This window comes from Corvus brachyrhynchos, unplaced genomic scaffold (genome assembly GCF_000691975.1).
Source record: "Corvus brachyrhynchos isolate BGI_N302 unplaced genomic scaffold, ASM69197v1 scaffold466, whole genome shotgun sequence".
NCBI lineage: Eukaryota > Metazoa > Chordata > Aves > Passeriformes > Corvidae > Corvus > Corvus brachyrhynchos.
Window position 1 is genome coordinate 1,733,205 of NW_008238635.1, and position 24,584 is coordinate 1,757,788.

General features: G+C 41.5%; 1 protein-coding gene across 6 annotated transcripts in view; it reads left to right on the forward strand.

The window, feature by feature from the left end:
- The window catches only part of RALGPS2 (Ral GEF with PH domain and SH3 binding motif 2), a 114,954-nt gene that overhangs the window by 77,319 nt on the left and 13,051 nt on the right, over positions 1-24,584 (forward strand). For 4 of the 6 annotated variants that reach the window (XM_017737412.1, XM_017737413.1, XM_017737410.1 and 1 more), the window contains 8 exons: positions 827-917; positions 3,269-3,336; positions 3,991-4,126; positions 4,947-5,098; positions 14,774-14,828; positions 18,378-18,455; positions 20,019-20,124; positions 20,873-20,965. In XM_017737412.1, coding sequence (XP_017592901.1) covers positions 827-917; positions 3,269-3,336; positions 3,991-4,126; positions 4,947-5,098; positions 14,774-14,828; positions 18,378-18,455; positions 20,019-20,124; positions 20,873-20,965 — 779 coding nt within the window. The remainder of the gene's footprint in view (positions 1-826; positions 918-3,268; positions 3,337-3,990; positions 4,127-4,946; positions 5,099-14,773; positions 14,829-18,377; positions 18,456-20,018; positions 20,125-20,872; positions 20,966-24,584) is intronic. The other 2 variants (XM_017737411.1, XM_008636106.2) reach the window with 1 other exon arrangement.

Consider the following 24,584-nt stretch of genomic DNA (forward strand, 5'->3'; position numbering starts at 1 on the left):
TGTGAAGCCTCGAAGCAGCAGCGGGGCGGGGCGGCCACAGCCTGGCCTCCAGCAGGGCAGGGAAAGCGGCTTTTGGGGTCCCGGCGTTGTTTCCAGCAGAAAGAAAAACGGCCGAAAAAAAGGAACCAGCAGCTCCTTTCTTTGCAGCTTCTCTCTCTGGACGCTGAGAGCAAACTGACCCCACACCCAGGTGAAACAAAAGGGTAGCCAGGTCTTTTGTTTGCTCTCAAGCACCCAGCGATTTATTGTCTTAGTAAGAGAATGGGGGAAAATTCCTTTAACAGGAAAAAAACTAGACCTCTTAAAATCCCAACAAGAGATAATAAAATACATTCAGCTTGTCTTTCGGACATTTGTAGTTCTGTGCACAGATCAGATAATGTGTTTTCTTCAAAGATGGTTTCCCTCACAGTCGTCTTCCCATTCTAGAAAAGTCATAAGGCTGTGTTTGTGGTGCTGGACTGTGAATCAGCACAGGATCGTGGCTTCCCTGAGAGCTCAGTATGAAGAGAATGTGGGCTGTAAAGGAGTCCTCAGGCAGCCCTCCATGTTCCAGTTCTGGGCCTTCAGTTTGGCCAAGGATGTTGTCTTACTTCTCCCTTACATGTGCTCTGATGAGCACCTCTACGGTTTGTGTGTGGGGGGTGTCAGGTCAGTGCATGAGAATTGCTGTGAAGTTCTAAAATTTCAGTGTCCTTAGGGCCTGTAGTTTGTGCTCCATCTCACATAAAAAGGCAAGAGACCTGAATCTGTTCAAATAGCTTCTGGAAAATACTTGGCTTACCAATGAGTGGCACAGTGTTAATGAATGCTGTCTGTTTTCCAGATATTCCTATGTTGCCTCATGTCCAAAAATACCTAAATTCAGTTCAGTACATAGAAGAGCTACAAAAGTTTGTAGAAGATGACAATTACAAGTAAGTACAAAATGCTACAAACTGACCATAACTTATTGCAAAACAGCTTCTAGAACACGAAGCCTGTCACTTGTGAGACTGCACTTGGGGTGGGGAATTGTATTATATTATGTGGGTGTCCCTGCCCATGGCAGGGGCTTGGAACTAGATGAGATTTAGGGTCCCTTCTGAGCCACACGGTTCTGTGGTTCTGTGATTATGCACCTCAGACACACCAGTTGCAAGCAGCTGTGGTTCCAGCAGGATCCCGTGCCCAAGGCACTTTCCCACATGCTGGATGGCATATCTGCTCCCTTTTCTGTGCCAGACTGCACCAAGCCCTTGCTTCAGGTTGGTTTGTTCTGCTGAGAAAGACTTTGTACACGTGGCTCACCTGTAACACTGTTCAGTCAGCAAGAGGAATCCTGTGGTTGGAGATGGCTTAAGTCATTCTTCATCAGAAAAAAAACCATCTGTGCATCCAGTCCCAAGTTCTTACTGAGGGTGACTTAAAGCTTTCACTTTCAGATATACTTCATTTTATACTTTTTCCTTTGGTTAGGTTATAAAGTGTGAGTAAAATGTAAGCACTTGATTTTTGAGAGGCAAGTTCCTGTTCCTCTCTGCCTCTTCCTCCCAGCCTCCCATCCAAGGTTTCTACATCCTTAATTAAAAGATTATTACTGTATTAGGTGATTTGACATCCAGCAAAACTGGGGGAGTGAAATCTCTGGCAAGAGACAGGAACTGAGGATAGGAAACACCCTAAGGCAAATCTGTTGCCTATGAAGGAAGTTTTTGTTCATTGGCTGATGTGCTCAAGGAGGTTCCCCACCCATTCCCATCCTGCCCGCCTGGGAAGTTTGTCACCTCAGAGGGGTTGAATTGGTTGCTTGTGCAGCTCCCTTGGAATGGCAGGAGGGGGATGCATACTGTAGGAACAGCTGTGCTTTGCCATTTAACAGCCCTAACTTGGATTTAGTGAAAGGCAGCAAATGGGGACCCTTCGGTTTATGTCAGAGCACAGATAACGAGGACGCAGACCCTTGGCTTCTCTTCTGAGGCCTGTTAAGTTGTTCTCTGCAGTCCATGTGGAAGCATCCAGCTTTACCCTTTTCCTGGGATGTTCTGCAGCCTCATTTGGGAAGTGTCACTTGTCTATCACTGAGAGTAAAGCTCTGTGGTCAAACATTTGAAGGAAGGAAAAAAAAAAAAGCCAACCCAAACCCAAGTTTCTTACCTGCAGTGTCTCCTCAGTAGCATTGTATTCATGAATCCCACACTCCAGCCTCCTCCACCTTCCCTGGGTAGGACTCACTACCTGTGGGAATTTTATTGCTGAAGGAGCTGCAGTCTCTGCATCCAGTGCCATCCATGTTTTGATAGCAGGGCAGTGACTGGAGACAGTGGCACATAAATCAGAAGCATGGCTGCTGTTCACAACGTCTGGTTTTGCACTGATGGGTTTTGTACATCTCCAAACTGAATGCTTTTAGGGCTGAGGAGTGCATTTGAAGAGTTGTTCTTACTTAAAGTGGCTCTTCTACTTTTCATCCCCTTACTAAGGTGTCCGTCAGCAAAAAGGTTGAGAGAACAGTGACTGTGACTTGAATGCGTGGGGTTTTTTCCTAAAAGATTTTATTTGAAAAGATTAAATTATAAAATCATAATGAATCATTGCTAAACTGTCTGGGAATGGAAGGGAGGAGAGCTGTCAAACTTTAAATTTCTTCTCCCCAGAGTTAAAGAGATGCTTTTTCAGTGTTAGTAGTTTCAAAGATTTTAGTCCTTCAAACCGTGTGGACAAGATACCCTTTATTTTCCTGGAGTTACCTGCTCCTGTAGTCTGCCTTCTGTGTGGGACTGCTGGAAATGGCATTAAAAAGCTGCAGAAAAAGCTTGAATTATGGCTGAAATCAAGTTGATCATGTATTTTCCAAAACACAGAAGATGATTTTGGCTTTTGAACCAGTAAAGATTAAAGCCTTGGCACTTGGCACACTAGTGCACTTTATATAAAAACTTAAAATATGAAGTGTTCCACGAATAAATATTTTAGCCAAGGTGGGGGGAGAAGTTGTATATTATTTTTATTTTTCCCAGGTTTTAGCTGGAGTAGCAGTTTCATGTGGGTGTCAGCCATCCCAGGGCACTGGAGGTCTTGGTGGTCTGTATGAACCAAAGCTCTAGGCAGGAAAAATCAAGTTTGGAAATAGCCTGTGCTAAAGATAACTCTGCACTGTTTGTATTACCTTCGTAGTATTTCTTGCAATCGTAGAATCAGCTTGCCATCATAAATTTAAAAAATGCTTCTTCACAAACTTATACTTTTATTTCCTGATAAAGTAATTTTTAATGTTTCTTTAATGCAGACTTTCATTAAAGATAGAACCAGGGACCAGCACCCCCCACTCTGCTGCTTCCAGAGAAGATTTAGTAGGTAAATGCTTAATAAATGTGAGAAGACTTGAGGTTGTCATGTGCATTATTTTAGAATTGCAAACGTGGAAAATATTTGCCTGAGGCTGTAAAGAAGTGTGAAGTTTAAACACTGCATGTTTGTAGTAAAAAGTCTAAAGGTGATCTGTAAAGAAGGAATTGAGTCCTTTTTTTTAGGTTCTTTAGGTATGTATTGTGGCACTAAGTTGTTAATGTCATTTGGGGTGAAGAGCTATTAAATATTCATTCTTTGTTATGTCTAGACAGAAGGGCCTTCATCTAAACTTTTCATGGCATAATATGCTTCCAAAAATGAAGATTCTTCTTGGTCAATGCCAAAAGTGGTTGAAGGCAGGAGTTTGAAAATGTAGAATCAGTGGGATGTGTCCAGTGCTGGTGTAGTGAATGCAGCCACCTTCAGGGCTTGCAAAATACTTTCACTGGATGGTCTGTTTGAGCTGTGTTTGGTTTTAATCCTGTGCAAAAGCCCTGAAGTGCAGGGGGTTTAATTATCAGTAGATCAATGAGTTTCATTGCAGCTGTCTCTTACAAAGGGAGTTCAGGAAGTTTTGTGCAACTTTTCCATGGTGTTCTAAGAAGTGACCCTGACAGTAATTCTGAAGTGACTTGGCAGTAATGTCTTTTTTCTTCCCAGGCTCTGAAGTCGGAGCATCTCCGCAAAGTGGACGGAAAAATGTGGCAGCTGAAGGAGCCTTGCTACCACCAACGCCCCCTTCACCTCGGAACCTGATACCCCACGGACACAGGAAATGTCACAGTCTGGGATACAAGTCAGCATTTTGCTTAACCTAAAAATCCTAAGCTTTTTTTTTTTAAGTGACGTATCATCTTTCAATACAAAAGCTTTGCTTGTAAAAAATAGCATGACTTGTACGCAGTACTTCACTTACAGAGCAATTTGTGGCCAGGGAGCAAGCTCAGAACTGTAATGGTGGTATCCCAGCCCAAGAGAATTAATCAAAATAGGAAGGCTGAAATTATGATGATAAGACTAGTCACTGAGTTAACCAGAATGGCTCTTTCTGAATGACAAAACTATCACTTTTAGTAACTCAATGCCAGTGTAATTATTTCAATTTCAAAATTATATAACTGCTTTATTGGCATTTTTACAGAGAGACCTCCTCTGTAGACTTTCGTGTAACTCTGTTTAGTAATGGCTTCAGGCTTTTTCCATAGAATTGTACTTCTAATAATATCTTGATCATTATCTGATCATTTCCCTTGTCATCTCTTCAAAATGCAAGATTGTAGCTCCCCAGTAATTAATAACTTCTATTGTGTAAGTTCACCTTTAATGAGCTAGAATGCAGTTCTACAGTTCAGTTGTGTGTTACAGCAGACAAAAGAAGCATAAGATATTGAAAGTAATTATTAATGTACTCCTGACTTCCTGTTTGTTACACGAGTTCTGTGCAGTTCTAAAGCTGGCACTTCCTGCAGGTAATTTATTTGTGCACAGTTGCTTACGGCTTGGCCATGAGTTAGTTTGGCTTTAGGAGCACGGTGCATGCAATCCTTCAGGATGTTAAAGCAGCTGCTGAGACGTATCAAGGCAAGGCTGTAACAGTTGTGTCTGTTCGTTTCCAGTTTCATACACAAGATGAACACGGCTGAATTCAAAAGCGCGACATTCCCGAACGCAGGACCCCGGCACCTGCTGGATGACAGCGTCATGGAGCCCCACGTGCCGTCCCGAGGGCAGGCCGAGAGCTCCACCCTTTCCAGCGGCATTTCCATAGGTACCGGCTGCGGCCGCGCCCGTGGCTGCCGGGGCTTTTCATGGGATTTCAGCTCCGGTGGGTGCTGACTGTGCCTGCAGCAGCACCGCTCTGAAATGCTGCTTTGTTCAGAACAAATCTCAGAAGGGTGGGGGAAGGAGGGTGATGTCATTTCTACAGTGTGAACTGAGAAGTGATGGAAAAGGTTATTTCTTTTTCTATCCCTGTTAGTGGTACAGCTTCTGATACTCCTATTCCTTGATGGAAGTGGAAGGAAGTGCAGGGCATGGTTTTCTATTATCTTTTTTTCCCCCCTAAATCAATTCAAGTTTGAAAAGTTTTATAGTGGGATTTCTATTTAAAATGCCATATTGACTTGTGTAGTGGTTTGGTCCAAAATACTCATTACTGTTTATCTTCTGTGAGATAAGAATTAGGAGAAACGCAAAGCAGGCACCAACTTACAGGAAACTGTCAGCACCCCTTAGCAAGGACATCCCTTCCGAGACTATGCTTGCTAACCTATGACAACTTGACAGTGTAAATTGCTGACAGTTTTAAGAGCATAATTTCTAAATACTTCTGACTTTGACAGAAGATGGAAATCTAACTTTCAGATATCTCAAAATGTCAGAATCTACTTAATTTTGATAAATTATTTATCTTTGTATATTTGGGGTGATAACTCTTTTTTTTCGAGAACTTCCGCTTCCTGAGTCTCTTCTGTGACAAGAGTTGCTCTTTTTTCCTGTTACACACAGCTCCTTTAAGTGAAGGGAGGACAGGACACAAGTGCCTCTCAAATCCACCTGTTTGCAGCCAGGGCTGACAATGGAACCTCTCACTGCAGTCCTTTTTCTCAGAATTATTTGTTTGATAGAGTTCAATGGTGTTCAATTTTTATACATTGATAGTAATGAAAGAGCCTTGTAGTGCTTCACATTTCTTTGGATAACTGAATTTTAAAAGCAGCTGTTTTGCTTTTTAGCCTTTGTGGAGAGAAACAAGGTCGCAGATTGTCAGACTGCGCTGCTTTCGGGAGCTGTACGTATATTTTCTTGAGGAGAAGGCGTATGGAATGAGACCAAAGCAGTTGGTCTAAGTGAATCTGTCCATATCAGGCAGCTTCCACTCTTGAATGTGCATTGCCGCTGTTCCCTGCAGGTTCTCTGCTGTGGCAAAGTTTGCCATTTCAAAGTCATCCATTGGGAATGGTGCTTCTCCTCAGCATCCAGGCAGCTCCCACTCCCAGGGCTTGCACGGTGCAGGGAAACCAAGTTTGTGTCACCAAAGCTGAGATGTAGCATTGTCCTTTTCTCAGGGCAGTGTTTTACAGATGTTTTCTATCGAAATACCTAAGAAATTCTCTGCAGTCAATCCTTTTGTTCCAGGGTAAATTATTCCTGTACCTCCATTAGAGCCTAGCAGGGAAGGTTTGCCAGTGCTGACAGGTGGTTTTTCATGAGGTACAGTTGAGAACCAGTCACCATTTAGATATTTTGGAGAATATAGGATCGTCCTGCTTTGTCTCCTCTCTGAATTTTTCAGTTCTGTTCTGTAGCTCAAGCATGACCTGACAAGCTGGAACAAAATTGCCCCTTTAGAAGACTTGTATAAATGACTTGCAAAACAGGAACCTTAGGCATTTTGTGCAAGATCAGCGTTTGTGTTTAGAAATTCCCCTCTCCTACTCTTTCACCTCCAGCCTCCCCATACTCAGATGAATCAGTTTTATCACTGTTTTGACAGTCCAACAGTGTTGTTATTTTTGCTGCTTCTTGATGGTGAAAATTTCAATGACACAAAAGGTTGATAGAGGTGCTAGAAACATGTATGGAGGAAGAGGGTAAGTTCTGGAGGTTTGCAGTATCTATTACTGCAGAATGCTTGGAAATGTAAGTTGTCTGGCATTCTGTGCTGCTGCCTCAGCAGGATTTAAGGAAGTTGATTGAAGCTGCTGAGTTCCTCCATCATGTTTGAAGTAGTCTGTTTACTCAGGACTTGGAATTAGTACAGTCACTGCAGCAGAGAGGAGGTTTATGGTATTCTACAACACAGCTTCAAAAGACGGTCAGGAAAATGTCTCCTGAATGTGTGTACTGAAAGGAGTGTTATTCCTCACCTTGCCCATAAACGTGGATTTAAACCTGTTGCTCTAGAAACAGGACTACCTTTTTTACATATAAACCTATATAGGACTTAACTTTTTGGGTAAATGATCCTTCTTCAAAACATGGACAGAGTTCTGCTATGTCAGCACCTTGAATGGGCCTTTAAAGACAACTGTAATGCTGCTTTAAATCACTCCTGTGTTTTGAGGGCTCAGAGGTGTTGAGACCTTTCCAGGCCTTTCATATTGGAGGATCTGGTAGGATCTGCCTCTGTTAAATATCAAAACCCCGCCAATGGAACAAGACTGTCCATAGGAATCCATCAGCCAGTCTCTAACCTAAACCACACATTGAAGTGATGATGGACGTTTTGGTTATTCCGTGCTGGGAGAGGCTGACAGTCCCTTCTGGGAATGGTGCAGAGCATGCCACAATTTCTACATGAATGTTAACCTTTCCCATATGAAGAATATACTAACTGGGCGTCTGTCATGGCAATGAATGATTCCTAAAGCAGCAGCAAAGCAGAAGGTGAGACAAGTATGGGGTTTGCTCAGAACAGGCCGATCTGTGATGTGCAGCCATGGTCAGAGACTTAAACCTTAAGTTCAGGGATTGGAGGCTGTGTACATTCAGCTCATTCTGAAAACAAACAAACTCAAGAATGTTGAAGATACCCTTTTATATTAATTTCTTGTGCTTGTGTCAAAGCAGTTCTTGCTCCTAGCAAAACTCAAGAATATTGAAGATACCCTTTTATATTAATTTTTGTGCTTGTGTCAAAGCAGTTCTTGCTCCTAGCACTGTGGGACGGTGTTCCATAGCTGATGGTCGTGTGCTGTGCTGGCATCTGGGAGCTGTACATCTGGTTCTGTTGCCATCCTCCTTATTACAAACAGGTGCTTGTTATCGGGACAGGAGATCTTAAAAAGTGAGAAATCTCTTTCCAGCAGTGCCAGGGCTATCCTAATAAGAAGGAAGAAACATTTGTCCAGTCCCATATACAGTGTCAGATGGGAAAGAAATCTCTTTCCAGCAGTGCCAGGGGTATCCTAATAAGAAGGAAGAAACACTTGTCCAGTCCCATATACAGTGTCAGATGGGAAATCTTCTCTTGAATTCAGGAATGTAATAACAAGAGGAAATAGTCTCTTGTAAGTTTTAGGCATTCATAATGTAGATGGTTGCAATTGGAGCTCTTTATAATCACACAGAGAATTAAAATCCTCAAGGATATGATTCGCCTCATTCTTAGGTGGGTGGCTAAAAAGAGGTTATGTGACTCGCGTCCTTAAAACCCCACTGTATTTCTGTTGGTTGCAGAGACTTTTGAGAGACAACACCTGAAAATACAGACAGATGAGTAGTGCTGAAAATGTCTGTTTTGTGCAGACAATCCAGATATCTGCTTTCAGTAAATGGGGACAGATGCTTTTACCTTGCGGTGGAAGTTCACTGAGAACCCCCACTCACTGCTATCAGCCAGGCCTAAAGCTACAAGGTGGTTTTGTTCTCCAGGGCTGCGTTTGGATGAGGTCACTGTTTTGGTGAGGTCAGTGTGTACACTCTGCCCTCCTGAGGTGTGAGCATTGCTCTTGGCTGGGTTCGAGGAACCACCTGCACACTCGTACCACCTGTTCTCTTGCCTGTATTTGCCTCCTGTCACCTCCACACCTAAAAGTAGGATAAATTAAGATGATTTTACTAGGTCCTGGTTCCACTCAGAAATAGCATGAGACTTCCTTTAATTCATAAGGTATTTTTTTAAAGAATACGTGGTTCTCTATTAATTCCCAGCTTTCTTACACTTTTAAAATATTTATTGCTTAAGTGTGCGCTTAAGTATCTTTGCAGCAATGGTCAGCTTGTTTCATTAATGTTCTCAGAAGCTTTGGATTTCCACCATTTCTTACAATTTGGCTCTGCTACATTACTGAATTTCTTAAGCTGAGTTTGTTTACAATGGCAAAATGTTCAGATAATTCTTAAGAAGTAAAGGGACAGTGCAAAATAGGCCTCTTTTCATATATTGATTCTGTGTGGCTTTTCTCCTCTTAGAGCACCTAACCTACAGGATGCAAAGTCATTTTGCTAAGGAAGTTATGCTTTGAGAGTGCTGTCTCAGGTATACCACTTAAAAACAGATGTCAAGGTATGAACACAGAAGCACTGCTGAAATTGAGATTGTAACTTGAGCTGTTTAAAAATTCAAAGGAAACAGTTATGGATTGTGCTTGTAGCAGTGTTGGCTGCAAGTCCTTTCTCAAGCTATTTTTTTTCCCCTTATTTTTCCTAATCTACAATGATATGGATGAAAGCTCTGGAAAAACTAGAACTCTTGAACATTTGCCTTTGTTTGTGTGTTGCAATCAATGGGGAATAACTTTAGCCTTTGTTCTAATGCAATTGGAGGAACTAATGCTGCAGAGTCAAAGAAAGGTATTTTAAATTGGTGTGAATTGATGTAAGAAAGTGCCTCTGTAAGAGCAGTACATTTCCAAACCTAAACTGGCATGAAATGCATATGAGAATATCAGCATTTTAATGAATTCCTCTATTAAGTCACCACCTCGAAGTTATTGAATTCTACAAGGGATTATATTTCTCTTTAAATAAATGAAGTATAGGTGTAGGTATACAGTGTATGCGTTTACTTTCAGGGGTCTTGGCAGCCTGTACTGTAGGGAAGACCTTTACACAGCCAGTGTTTGTTTGATTCTTTAGCCTGTACTGTGCTGTTCAGGTGTGCAGGACTCTGAGTCATCAGATCAGATTTCAGGTAGGGTTTCGGGCAGGAGAAATATGTCGGGTTTATTTATCTATTTCCTTCATATCAGTTTCTAGATGCCTGTCCCTTGCCCTAAATGTGGATACCCTGCTTTGCTATTGTGAACTACTATTCCTTTAGTGATAGGATAAATAAAAAATCTGTATAACAGTAGAGGTTACAAATGCACATGTAGGTGCCTGGATTTGAGAGGAGAAGATCTATTCTAGCACCCCAGTTCTTCCCCAGTCCTTCCTGGTACCGTTTGGTCCAAGGCTCATGCTCTGGGTGTGTTGCAATCAGTGTAGTTGTACAGACCCCCTGTTTCTGCCCCATCTTTATCCATTTGGTTATTTGCTTTTGCTGATTTTTCACGATGAAACTCAGTGATGGTATTAAAAGTTTGTATCAATTCTCTGGCATGATATTGCTGGAGTCCTCTGTCAGAGTTCCTGCCATCTGTATTTGGTTAACTGGGGAGCCAGAGTTGAGCTGCTTAAGCTTTACAATAGTTAAATGGTCATGAACTATATCTGAGGATTTTCAGTCCATCTGTGGACTCACCAAAGCAGAACAGAGCTTTCAGGGCAGGGAGCCCATCTCCGTGGTGTTATCTGGGCTGTGCTGTGCTGCAGCCAGTGATGTTCAGGCCTCTTGAGCAGTTTTGTGTGTTTCCACAGTAGAATTTCCAGCTCTGTCGGGTCCATCACCAGCTCTGGAAACACGGTGTAACCGGAGCCAAGAGAGTGTCGATGACAGATTTGGGAAGGGGAAAGAATTTTTAGTCTGAAGACTTTTTAAACTCTTTGGGGTTGGTTTGTTTATATTAACACCTGTTTAACTTTGGGGACTAACTTCTGGATAAAGGAAGTCTGTGTTAAGTGTTCAGTATCCCCAGAGCCGGGGCAGTGAGTGGGTGCCGTGACCCGGGGAATGGGTAGGGGGTAGCGCAGGCATTCGCCATCCCAGAACTGGGAACCCCACGCTGTTTGTGTGGCTGGAGCACAGACATCTCACAGACATCTGTGTGTGCACATCTGCAGATGGGAGCAGAAAGTTCACATCTGAATGGAGCTGCGGTGCTGGGGCAGTGGAGGCAATCCTGAGCCTTCTCAGATAATCCCCGGCACAGTTAGCAGAAAAGCCATCTTGCCAAGGGCTGCTATTCCTAAGATAGGAAACAACCTTCATAAAGATTTTATTTTTTTTCAGTCCTGCACAAGAAATTTATTAGCAATGAAGAAAAGTAGGAAGATAGTGTCTTGTGTTCGGTGGCTTCTTACATAAAGCCAAAATTTGTTTAGAGCATTAACTAACAGAAAGGGCTTATACTGCCTAGGATTTGTTATTAAGTTTAACCTGAAGACTTGCTGGAGGTTGTTGGAAAAACTCAAATATTGAGTACATACTTGAGAAGAATTTAAGAAGGTGATATATTTTCAGAGTACTGAATGAATGAAATATTTCCAGTTGAGGTGACACTCAAATAGTGCACTTAATGTTTAAACAGAACTTGGCTAGACATCTAACTTTTATTAAGTTAAAAACAGTCCCTTTTACCTCTGTTTTGTTTTGGAAGGAGGGATGTAAGGTATTTTCTTTTGCTTTTCAGGAAAGGGGTGTTTTTAGTATCAGAACCTGTGTCATGCAGAATATCTCCTAGAGGTTTTTAGAATCTAAAAAATCCTGTTGAAGATGTTTTTTATATGGATGTTAGAGGAATGGTCAAATGCTAAAATTCAACCTTCTCCAGGTTCTTGTTACAATTTTTACAACTCCTATAGGCATCAATGTAATTGTTAAATCAACAGCTGTGATGTTTTGCCCAATTCTTTTACAAATTGATGTTCCTTTTAAGTGTGATTGGCAGTTTCTGTATAGATTTAACTTTTTAAGTGGAACTTTTTGTTTACAAAGCCCCCCAAATTCCTGTAGGTTTTCTCACTGTACTGGTACTGTACCAAGGATTGTCTCTTCGTGACAGGTGACATTTCAGCTCTTGCTCTAGTTTGTTTTGCATTTTTACAAAGCAACACTAGCTTTTAAATCTGTAGGGTACTTACTACAGCAATTGAATTATAACTTTATTAGCAAAGCTGCTACAGTTGCCATCAAAATGTCATTTCGGGTAGAATTTTAATGTGTCAGCCTGCTTTAAATATAAAGAATTACTTCATGATGCTGTCTTATTAGGGGGTATTACTTGCGTGGATTTATCACACGGGTCTCAGTTAAGCAGAGCTCTAGTCATATGAGATCTGCACTTCTTGTTAATACAAAGCTAAATCTAAGCAGCAGTAAGAAAATAAATAAGGTTCTACATGTCCCTAATGCTTTCAGTGCTGGCTGAATGACTTGACAGGAATTGCTGCACTATTTTGCAGGACAGATTCCCCCAAGTAGCCAGAAGGAAAGCTTCAATTACATGCCAGGAAAACTTCTTTCGGGTTGGGGTTGAAACCTACCATCCCTATTGTCATTCCACCTGCTAAAGGGATTTCAGCACCTTAAGGTCTTACTTGCTGTAAGAGATTCTACCACAAAGAGCCTTCTTCAAAGACAGTCAGCTGGGAGGTCTTACCCAAAGTGCCTGCTTAAAGTTCTCTCTGAATTGTTACATCTGATTCTGTCTCCTCATCCCCAAACCGTGTTACTTATTTATTTGAAGAAGCTTCATGTATTGCCTTACAGAGAATGCAGCTGTGCTTTCGTTAGGATGAAATAAAGCACTGAGCTTTTCACTGTGATGTGGATTGTGGAATTTCCTGAAAGTACTGAGTGACAGTTGTTTCTTCCAGGAAATGATGAGCAGGCTCTACCTGGATAGGTTACTCCAGCTGGTCGCTCCTTTTTTTCCTGGAGTAATTCATGATTTATCTGGTAGTCTTTCTGTATGGAATTGCCTGGAATAATGTGGACTTCAATCCACATATTCTCTGTGCTGAGCAGAACTCCAGGTTATTTTTATAGTCACTTCTTTGCTCACCTGCCCTGTGGCACCTGGATGTTTGCTGATAGATTGAGTCTGAGAGTCACTTGAGATGCGAGCAACTTGAGGTAGTAGCTGGGTCTCTTTGGTCACTTGCCCTCCCAGCCACAGAGGAAGTGTGAGTCCTAGGAGAAGGAGTAGCTGGACTACTCCTCTGTGGACAGAGCTACCTGCTGCTGTACCCCTTCCAGCAGCTGGATGCTGAAGGGTCAGTGATCTGCAAATGGAAGTACTAAAAACTTTAGGGCACTTGTAGAAAGTAATGCGAGTTACCTGTTGAATATTTTACCTCCCTGCTTGCAGCCCTTCATGCCTCCACTGGAACATCACTTGTGTGTCTCTTAGCTCCTTCCACTGTACAAATGGCTCTTACTGTAGTGCTGGTGTGAACCAGGTTAGGACTTTCCTTTAGGAAAAATTCAGAACAAGCTGAGACCAAATTATCTAGTATCCCATAGAGATCATGTTAATATGTGGATGTTGAGCTAATGTTTGCAAAAGAGGCATCTCAGCTGAATTGGCTGGCAGATAAAGGCATGTATTTTCTCTTCAATTTTGCACAGAGGGAGCTTCAGCCCATGCTGAGAGTTTCATGGCTCTTGGCTGGAGTTACCCCTGCTGTGTGTAAATCTTTATTGCCTCCATCTTTACTCCATGTTTACTCAGTGAATATCCAGACTTACTTTGTACACATTATTTTTCAGGGCACCACTTCTCCCTGCTGACTTCCTGTGTAAAATTACAGGGAACTGGTTCCCATTTTCAGCTGCTGTTTCTCTGAGGGAACTCTTAAGTAAGGAGCACTGATTCAGATTCGTTGGTTGTTTTCTGGTTTGTTCCTAAATAATTCTGAATAAATTCTTCATGGGTGTTCAGGCAGCAGAGCAAACAAGATGGCAAGTTAGTGTGCCAAAAGGTGGCTTCAAGCATTGAGTGACATTGAATTGCACTGAAATTTAGGCATAGGGATGATCTGGAGCCAAAAATGTTAGTTTGAAGTGTGTTGAACAAGGGTAATAGCTCATGTGGGCAGCTGGGCTGGTCTGAAGGGTGAGGAGCAGCCAGGCAACAGCTTGGAATTGTGTATAGAAGCTACTGAGTTCTGTTAACAGCATCTCTATACTGATAATTATTTACTGATTTTTACCATTACGGGTAACACCCACCTTGTATCTGTATTTAAATGCTCATTTTCAGACTGATGGGATTTACTTGAATTGTAAAGTTACTGTCTTATTTATGGGACTGCCATGAGTGGATGCATCAGACATCTGGGTTTTGGGATTTTCCTCTATTTTCAGTGTTTAAAATAAAACAATTGTGGTAACATTGGATTAGTCTGCAAAGCACAGAAGGAAATAATACTGTTGTGATCTGATAGAGTAAGTGGGAGACAGCTTTAAAAAGTTGTTTAAGGCTTCCCAAATCAAATTCAGCAATGAATTTTCACCTTTGTGTCATGACTGTGTATGACTTGATAAGAAATTATTTAAATAAGTGACCTGTTCTTCTAAATGCAGACATATCTGTGTTTAGGGTGTTCTTTGTATTTTGAAAATACGGTTCCCATTTATTAGTGCTCCTTTTCTTCAATTTCTTAATGTGGAACTAGACCCTGTCCCTTCAATCTCCATCTCAGTTTATGTGAAGTTCCTGAAGCAAATCACAAAGTGTTTTCCTTGCAGTATTTTACTGAAGTATTTTTGTGCATATCATCTGAAATATTTTGATATTCAGAATCTTAAATATTCTGATTCTTTCAGATACAAGTGGCAGAGATGGCTTGTAGATGATGAAATAAAGTATCATTTGTTCTTATGTTTCTCTAGGTAGCAGTGATGGTTCTGAACTCAGTGAAGAGACTTCCTGGCCAGCATTTGAAAGGTAAGGAAAACCTGGTTTTCTCTATTCACATCGTTACTTACAGTCTCTCTCTGGGTCCTGAAAATGCTGCTTGTTTTTACTGAGCTAGAGATCTTCCATATGTAAACTAAAACTTCCATATGTACACTAAAAAGCTGTAGTTAGTTCGCTGGGTCTGTTAAAGCAGCAGAGAAACACCTTCTGCTCACTAATAGTTGATAGGGCTTTTATCTGATGGGGTGCTTACTCAGTGCACACGTTCTTTAAGGAGCTCAGCCAGAGAACCCAAAGACCCCAAAGGTTTTATAGCTGTGGATTTCATATGTGCTGTTCGAGACCTGTCCCACTTTCATTTTCACTTTCCCTGAGACCCTTCATCTGTTCATGGTCCCTTTGCTCCCTTGTCATTGACATTGGCATCTCTTTTTGTCTCTCATCCTCTTTTCCCTTCACTGTTACCTGCCCCTGTGTGACATGGGAAGACTCAACAGTGCCCCTTGCTCATGTCTGACTTTGTGGTGCAGAATTACTGAGTTGCTCCTCATCCAGCACCTGCAGGTGCTCAGGGGGCATTGCCCACTTCAGCCCCTTCTCATGTAGCATTTGAGAATGTGGAAAAAGACAAACAGCTGTAGTCTAACACAGACAAAGGTGCAATATTCACCTTCCCACAGCTGAGGAAGATGCACAATACAGTGCATTGCTTGCTTCTGTAACACAATTTCAGGTAATCCATCAGCTTCAGAGTTGCCATGGATGACTTTTTCTACCACACTTTTGCATTTTTTGTAGGAATTTTTGTCAAAACACTTTCTTTATAGTTGGGAACTGTTACCACAAATGTATATTCTGCTTGAGCTCACTGAAGCAGTTACAGTTCTGTGTTAGTTTTGCAAGAGGTCTTTGAAAATCATTCTGTGCCAAAGGTGAACTCCTGGGTGCTTCATGCCCTAAATATGAATCCACACATGAGGAAAGGCCCTTAATGATTTCATTAGGTAACATCCCACATGAGCAGAGAATGCAAATGGGGTCAGAAAGGAAATCTCTCAACTTGCAGGTTGCCTCACAGAGCACATGCAGCATTCAGAAAGTTTGCTTTCTTTTCCTTCCCTGCTGCCTTACGGAATTGTGTCTTGATACCAAGTTATTTCTCAAAGATAAAAAGTCATAAGTTGGACAAAATGCTGAGCTGAGTGTTTTACCCAGAGCAGCATAAGAAACTTAAAAATTTTAGTAAGCCTCAGGTTTAAACTTAGGGGAACACTCTTCAGAATTGTTGTGTGGACTTCTGAGGCAAAGCAGGGGTTTTTCATCCCTGTGCTAATGAGAACTTGCAGCCCCAGGCTCCCCCAGTACAAGGTTTGCTCCATATCAAACAGAAGATTCCTCTTCCAAATTCCACTTGCCTTCTGTACTTCCCTCTCTCCTGGGAGAGCTCTCTGAGAACCCTGGTGGGGGTTTCGTGTGTTTCAGGGTGAGTTCTCTTGCCTGCTTCCAGGGAGAGGATAGGATTCCAGACACCATGTGTGAAATTCCTGGAGCTCTGCAGCAACCTTGAGTCTGCTCCTTGGTTCTTAAGATGATGAGGCATGTTTTAAATTTTAGTAGGTAATACACTGACATGCAAGTGGCAAAATTTGAGATAACTAGAGAGGGTCTCTCTCTGGTTTTGGTCTGTACAGTGAAGGACAGTGGTTTCCATTCTTCATAAAGACATTTAAGTGAGGGAGAGGCATTAGCTGCCTGGAGTTATCAACTCTGGCAAAATTGGGGTACATCCAGTGTTGATTACTATTTTATATGCAGTGCAAGTAGGACTTCAGTATTTCTCAATGATTTAGGAACAGTATCTTTGGGTAGGAAGGCTTAAATCTGCATCATGTGCCTTAAGAGGAAGGAAACAGTTCCTGCACACACAGGTTCCCAAAGTAACAGAAGGAATTGTAGAGTGTATTCTTGTTTTTCCTGGCCTTTCTGCTTGTAGCTGGGGAATGCAGAAGGGATGAGAACTAGAGCCACTGATTGTTTTTAGGTGCAACAGAACCTTAGTTTGAAACTTGAGAAAGTTTTCAGTGTTGGGGTGTCCCTTCAGGCCAATCAAAATTACTGGAAGAACTAAAATTCCAAGTCCTGATAAGTTACATCCTGTTAAGGGCAGTGTATTAAGTGACACTTCAGTCTCACTGGTTGTCATCCTGAGTGTCTCTGAATAGATTTCCCTGAAATAGCAGGATTGCAAGAGTGATAGCCTCCTTGTTATGCAAAAAAAACCCCAAGCTTAAAGGTAAGGAAAAAACATACTTAATTTGCATGCCAAATGGATGTATACAAAAATAAACAGCTCATATTACTTTTTTTTTCCTTTATTGTTTTATTTGCCTGTGTCTTGAGTGTGTTCTAAAAAACAATTCATAAGTTCAAAGATACCTGTTATGTTGAGAAAGAAATGATGGCAAATTCTGGAACAGATTAGTAGATGGTGATTCATTAATATGTTTTTAATAATTCTTCTTACAGCAAGAGCAATAGTTTGGGCTGGTTTAAAAAACCAAAATGACAGAAAAACCTGATTCTCTTTGTTTAATGCTGCTGCCCTTTCCTGTAGCCCTTCTTTAAGTGTGTTTTGCCTGCTGTCCTGAGTTCAGGGTGAAGCATGGCCATGCTGCTGGTTTAGGTCTCCCATCCTGAAACACTGTCCAAGCACAAGCAGCTTCCCAGCTCGTGTAAAGCCCTGTCACAGGTGACAGACAGATTTGTGCTGTATTGGAGACTTTGCCTGTAAGGTTCCCCTAGGCTTGTACTTAACGGCCTGCTTCCACAGAACTGCTGATTTTCAGTCTTCCAACAGGATACCAGCAACTACAAAAATGGATAAAAACTAGGAGGTGAGGACAAAGTGCCTCAACAGTGCTTATGTTGACTTAAATGGAGTTCAGTCGATTGAGGGATCTGATCCAGAAAAACAAGGTTCAGTGAAGCAAAGCAGTGTTCAAAAGGCAGGTCTGAGGCACAATTCCTCAGTATGGACCAGGTAAATGATTTTAAAAGGTGAAGCCTACAGGTAGAGTGTACAGCTTAGAGGAACAGGAAAATGGAAATATTGCTGAGCACAACAGGATTTTAAACAGTGTCAGGTGTATTTTTGACAGAGCTTGCAGTTCCTTTCAGCCCAACAGCTTGTGTGTGTTCATAGTCGTAGAAGTTGAAACCATTTTTGTAGTAACATCTGAAGTCAGATTTCATGATAAGTTTTATCAGTATGGTTCCTTTACATTTATTTAGTCTAAGCTAAATGCAGATTTTGCTCTCAAAATGTGTTATTCTTCAGTGCCAGTAAAACCCTTCAGTATTGTGAGTTCTGACAAAGAGAACATCCGATGAAATGAAAAACCATACTATTTACTTCTGCATGCATTTTTCTAAATAAAATTATTTGCTTTTTTCTTACATGGAAGAAGTGGCTTTGTGATATGCACACAAAAAAAGTTCTGTGCTGTTTTAGCAGTCGTGCTGTTTGTGTGAATGCAAGTATATGTAATACATACAATTTATAATGGAATCCAACAGGAACAGGTTGTACCATTCTCTCGGTCCGGGGACAAGAGTGTCACGAAATGGCCATCGAGGCCACATGAAGGCCAGCAGGTACACTCCCACTGCACACAGAGGTGTCAAACCTTCCCTCTGCTGTTGGTGATTTGGTTTGATTTAATAATTAAGTGGGTGTTTTCTGATGTTACCTTTCTAACTTACATGTCAAAATAAAGGTAGAGACCTTTTTTCTTCAGTCCTAAAACTTTCCCCTTCAATGACTTTCTCTATATCAGCATAAGGACTGTTCATTCCAGTCTGCCAATCCAAATTCTGAACCATTGGATCTTTCTGCCAAGGCTTAAAGATGTTTTGCTGGGGTAGCTTTTGAGCTGCCTGCCACTGTGGAGCAGTGCAGGTAGTTCTCATGGGGAAAACAAAGCTGCTTCTGGTGCTAATGGATGGCATTCCAGATGTTTTCTTTGCTGGCAGTTCTGTACTGAATTTCTTTGCGCCTCTTCCCTGAAATCAGAGAGATGCCTAAAATGAGTAACACAAATTGCCCCCAATTTAATAGATGTAATATTTGCAAGATGACAGAGTAACATAACTGATGGTTCTGATTCTGCATGGATACAGATTCTGTCTCCAGCTGTGTCACTGTAGTTGGAAAAAAAATGGCCATTGACTGTGAAACCTCTGTCATGTTAAGAAGCAAGCATTGTCTCACTGAGTTAAACCCATGTTCACATCTGTCAGTGTCCAAACTTGTCTCCATATCATCATCCTCAATAGGTGCTGCAGTGAAAGTGTTTCCCACATTTCCAGTTTACTTTGGACAGTCATGACTGTTAGGATGGATGAAACAGCAAATCCTGGCTTACTTCAGAATGATTTTCGGGTGCTGTTCATTCTCTTGGCTTTTCTAGAAAGCTGCTGGGTTCAGTGCCTTAGTTACATGCACTGATTGACATTTACTGAAATGATTCCTGGTGTAACTTTCCTCTTATTGAAAATGTTTCTGAAGCCAGTCAGCTCTGTAATTTTGGTCAAGCCCAGTTTTCTTTCCTCAGTGCTGTACCTGGCCTTTGTTCCAGCCCCTTGCTCTCCAGTCCTTCGCAGGGCAGACGATCAGTAGAGCACCAGTTGCACTAAAAACACCTTAAAGCTGTGGTTTGGGTTTCTACTCTTTATTCCTTCCTGCTCCTGCCCACTCTCCTTGCTTTCAGATATTTTAAAGACTGTGCATGTTTGAGCTGTGCTTTGTTTTTGATGTGCTAACGGTTCTGGTGTTTCTAACCAAAAACCAGTCAAATCTTTCCTGCAAGGGCTGAAGGAGAGGTTTAACATGTACAGCAACTGCCCAATGTACTTCAGACATTTGCTTTTTGAAATTAATTGTTCTTGTCTTTCAGTTGTGTTTTGAGTTTTAATTTTTTAATTAAGGATTACCTGCTTGGCTAATTAAATTTTTCTGATCACTTTTGCTTGCGAGTGTTAATTTCACAACAGCAATTCCTTTTAACAGCCAAAGTCTTTTTCCACAATGAGTCAAATAAATAGAAAGTTGACATTTTCAAATTACAATAAAGGTATTTGCATTAGTTTTTGGTAATGGTTGGAAAATTACTTTAGGAAAAATATTTTTTCACACAACTCTTCAAATGCTCCTTTCAGCTCCCTAGAATCTGAAGATTTGGCTGTTCATTTGTATCCAGGAGCAGTTACTATTCAAGGTGTTCTCAGGAGGAAGACTTTGTTGAAAGAAGGCAAAAAACCTACAGTAAGATTTTTTTTTTTTTTAATAAATCAATTTTCTCACCTTCTTCCTTTGCCCAGTTATGAATACAGTAAAGTGGCCATTGGGCAACTAGTTCAAATGTCTGAGATCTCCTCTGCCTTGCTGATTAAGGTTTAGGGTCACTGCCAGAGTTTTCATTCCTCTGTTTGGTGCATTTATTCACTTGGTAAGGCTATACACATAATCCAGGAAGCAGAGGAGAAGAGAATGCTGCATAAAGTTTTCTACAATTGCTGACAACTTCAAAGTAGAGAGACTCCTGTTTTGTCTCCCTTAACAGTAGGTAAATCCCAGCAATTTATCAATAGATAATAACCCTTAGCATTTGCATTGCAAGCAGTTGATGATAAATTATAAATCAAAATACGTATTCGTGACAATGGGGGATACCTTATGGCAGTACCCAGGATGGAAAAGGAAAGGGACAGACGTGCTCTGACTCCCTGAAGGGTTCAGTAGGGACTGCAGGAAGCATAGACTAAGATGCAGAACATTTTTCTCAGATTAGAGAGGAAAGGCACGTGTTCTTTCTGCTTTCTGGAGTCTTCATGCCTTCGTAGGCCTGCATGAATAACAAACAGCAGCTTTGGAAACATGGCTGATGCTTGGCTGGACAGTCAGTGCCCTCATGTTCTTGCAGGATGGTGCCTCCTCTTTTACAGCTCAGTGATATGAAACATTTCACTTAGCCATTGCACTTCTGGGTTTGTTTTTTTTATTTTTTCTCCAGGTAGCATCTTGGACGAAATACTGGGTAGCACTGTGTGGAACCCAACTCTTCTACTACGCTGCAAAATCCCTGAAGGCTACAGAGAGAAAACATGTATGTAAACCAGGCATATTCCAGTATCACCTGCCAAGCTAAAATGTGATTTCCTGATGTAAACACTGAGAGTAGCTCGGGCCTTGCCTGATTTCCAGTCAGCACTATCCTGTCAGTCACCTCATATGGTGAGACAGTCACCTCATATGGAAATACCCCAGGGAAATACCATTTACATTTACATGCTACACCAAGAACATCTGCTTTGCATCTGCCATGTGTCTCTGACGTTGCTGGTCTTTTAGGAAAGGAACTGTGTCTGTCCATTTTCAAAGGCAGAAGGTCTGTCTTCTGATGATTTGAGTCTTGCAGCAGCTTGTTGCAGTTTGAAATCCAGACAAGCACTGATGAGGGAAAATGGAGCAGTCACAAGATACAACAATTAAACATGTACTAATTTCCTATATGTGGTAAAATCAGACCATTTGGTTTCTCTGTGTAGTCCTGTAATCCATTAGCTGCAGTGGAGCACAAAACACCTCATCTGCTCAGCAGAGAGCTGCGATGTCAGATGATGCTGGCGTTCCTTTTATTTGCTGCAGCTTGATTTGAAATAAGCTCAAAATGCTTGGCTTATGTGGGGAGGGAGCAAGAGGATTTTCTGTACCTGTCCCACGGATGTTTGGATGTGCATTGTTCCTGTTTGAGGTCCCTGATTAATTATAATGATTCTCTTAAGGAACTGGGCAAAACTGGAGATACTTGAGCCTGAGTTCATTCACTACTCAGAATCATTACTTAGTTGCCTTGGCCAGTGTTTCAGGTTAATTTATGACAACTGTCACTGTAGAGCATTTGCTTTGCATAAAGCTTATAGGATTTTGCAAACTGAGTTGTGCTTTTGGAATTCTCATAAAGGGGACTTTCTTTCTCTTTGGTACAAATTACTGTTTTCTTATCCTAACGTTTTTATGTGCAGAGGGTAGAGATTTGAAGCTCAGTATTTCTGGTTAGCAGGCTCCTGGATATTTGAAGTTGCTTTGTGGAAACTGTGTGTAAAGGTCTCTTAATCTAAGAGATTATTTCCCACTTTTATTGAAAGTTCCTTAGGAAACAGTATTCTAATACTCAAAGTAGCTTAATAAAAGCTAATTACTTTTAGAAATATTTGCATGGTTTCTTGGCCATCCATCCCTACTAGCTTTGCTTAGGTAAGATCAAAACTCAATTTGCCTAGCCCGGGATAAAGGTTCATTAGCCAATCCTCCTGTCTTCTGGGTGTCTTGGGAAAAGTGTGTGTGTTTGGATGCATTTGTCCCTGGCTTCAGTGAAAACTTTGGGGAAGGATTCCACCTCATTAAAAGGAAAGAGCAGACTTGTAAGCTATTATGAGTAGAAATGCAAAGTATTAAAAAAAAAAAGAGGAACCAGGAGAGAGCTTGTGCTGGCATTATGTCACTCACAGCTAGTTGCTTGTTTTTTCTGGAAACTTTGAGAAATGGAAAAGAAATTTTTGTGGTAAGGTCAGACTTTGTGTTCCTGTTACTGCTGTGATTCCTTCAGGCTTTGTGCCAAAATTGCATTTTGTTTTCTTTTAGGAATGGAGTATGTAGTTGTAAGTCTCTCTGGTTCACTGTTCTTTACAAAATTATGGAGGGCTTTACCAGACTTGTATCTATTCATTCAGAAGCTTTTTCACTCTAATGTATTAGCATTTTAAAACAATCTAAATAGCATGCAGGTTTAGAGAACTTGAAAAAATTGCTTAGCAAGGAATTACGTTGTTTGGAAATTAAGTACATTGCATTCTCACTGCTTACACATTTCCTTCAGAATAACAATTTCAGTTATTTAAATAGTCTTGCCCTTTCTATAGAAAAAGTAAATAAAGGAAAAAGGTGAAAAGTCTGGTACCTGATCCTTCTGACACTCTGTTGCTGCAAAAGCCTTTACTTTGCCTTGAAATACAGCCACATCCATTTAGAATGCTTTCAGAGGTTGTTTTCTAAACCTCTTGAATTGACTTCTAATATTCCCCAGGTCACTGATATGTTGTGACAGCTACAACATCTAAACTGCTGGTGAACAGAGGCTTAAGAAGCCAAAATCTGTCTCACATGTGTGTGTGCTCATGTTTCTTTGTCCAAGGATGTTCAGCAGACCAATAAGGAAGTTTGCAGAGAGGGGCAAGGACACATTTGAGTCCAGGGTGGGCAGGATTTCCCATTAGGAGCCCACAGCCTCGTTCTTGCAAATACTGAGAGGCGTTTGAGCAAGGCGATTCCCAGGAAAAGGAGGAAGAGGAGTGGTAGTTAAAAGCAGTGACTGCTGGAGAACATGAATTTCTTTTTAATAGTTGGCTCTATGAAGTTGGACTGAACTGTCCAGCACAACCTTGGATTTGGCTGTACACAGCTCATGTCTTGCTTTGAGCTTTTTAGGGCAGCAAACATGCTCTGTTCTGTTTGTGGATGCAAAGCCTGTTGTGGAGCTCAGTCTCTGATTTGGTTTCCCAGGTGCAGTCAAGGCTAACATATTGTAATAACTATTTGCTACAGTTTGGGTTGTCTTTTATTGAAACAAATAGTTTGCAAGGAGTGTTCACAGTAAACCTCTGCTGCAGAGGTTGTTGTAACTCAGAGCATGACCTTTATGTTGAAATTAAGGTGGAAGATCACCTGGTTACTGCTGCTGAGGTTGAGGGACTGGGGAAGGGGCTCTAGTTTATTGAACAGGCCAATAATAGGTGGTCAGTAACTTGTTCAGCTGCTCTGCCTGTGTTGGCCTTCAAGCCTGGCTATTGATGCCTTAGGTTTCCATCCATTTCACTACAGAGTTATTGTACAAAGCCTCAGCTTTGGAGTCTGTGGAGATGACTTGTCAAGGGTCACACTTCAGCTCACATTTGGTTGCATTTTCAGGCAAAGTTAATCAGGAGAGAATGAACTGCAGATGGCCAATCATCCCTAGATAGCTAGAGCATGAGTAAATGCTCCAGATACTGTCCAGTGAGATTCCTAAGAGGTTTGCTCTGCAAAATGAAGAGATCCAAGGCTAGATTTAGGCTTTGGGGTTTTTTACTTCCCAGATAAAAAGGATGATGCCGTCTGCTTTGAAGCAGCTTTCTTTTTCAAAGATTGATACATTGGAGATTTCCCTCAGCAAAATATTCCAAGCATCTTCTGGAGCCATTTAAACATCTGTCTTTTCTGCCTCCTTTCTCAAGGCCTCTGTGACATGGAAAGGAACGCTGGCAACAAAAGAGTCAGTCTGCTATATAAAGTTTCCTGGCTGGAGCTCTCATGGTAAACGTGTCTTGATTACAGGCATGCTTTTGACCACTCTGCTGCTGCAATTGCTCCAGGCAGCTTGGAATGCACCGACACTCAGAGCTCTTCCAGGCTTATAATAGCCAACCTCTTTGGAAAATTACCTCATAAAAATCCCAGTGCAATTTCAGCAAAAGGGGCAAGAAATCCCCTCCCTTTTAGACACGGATAAGCCAGCTCTTCTCCTGCCTGTGGTCAAAGGCCAAGGAGTGCATCCAGTATTGTGTGCTGCATCTCCTAAGAGTAACAGCATAAAATTAGCAGTGATTTTAGATAGTGAACAGGTTTCAGTTATTACTACAGTAACAGAGAATTGTCTATAAGTGAGCACGTGAACTTCAGGGCCCAGA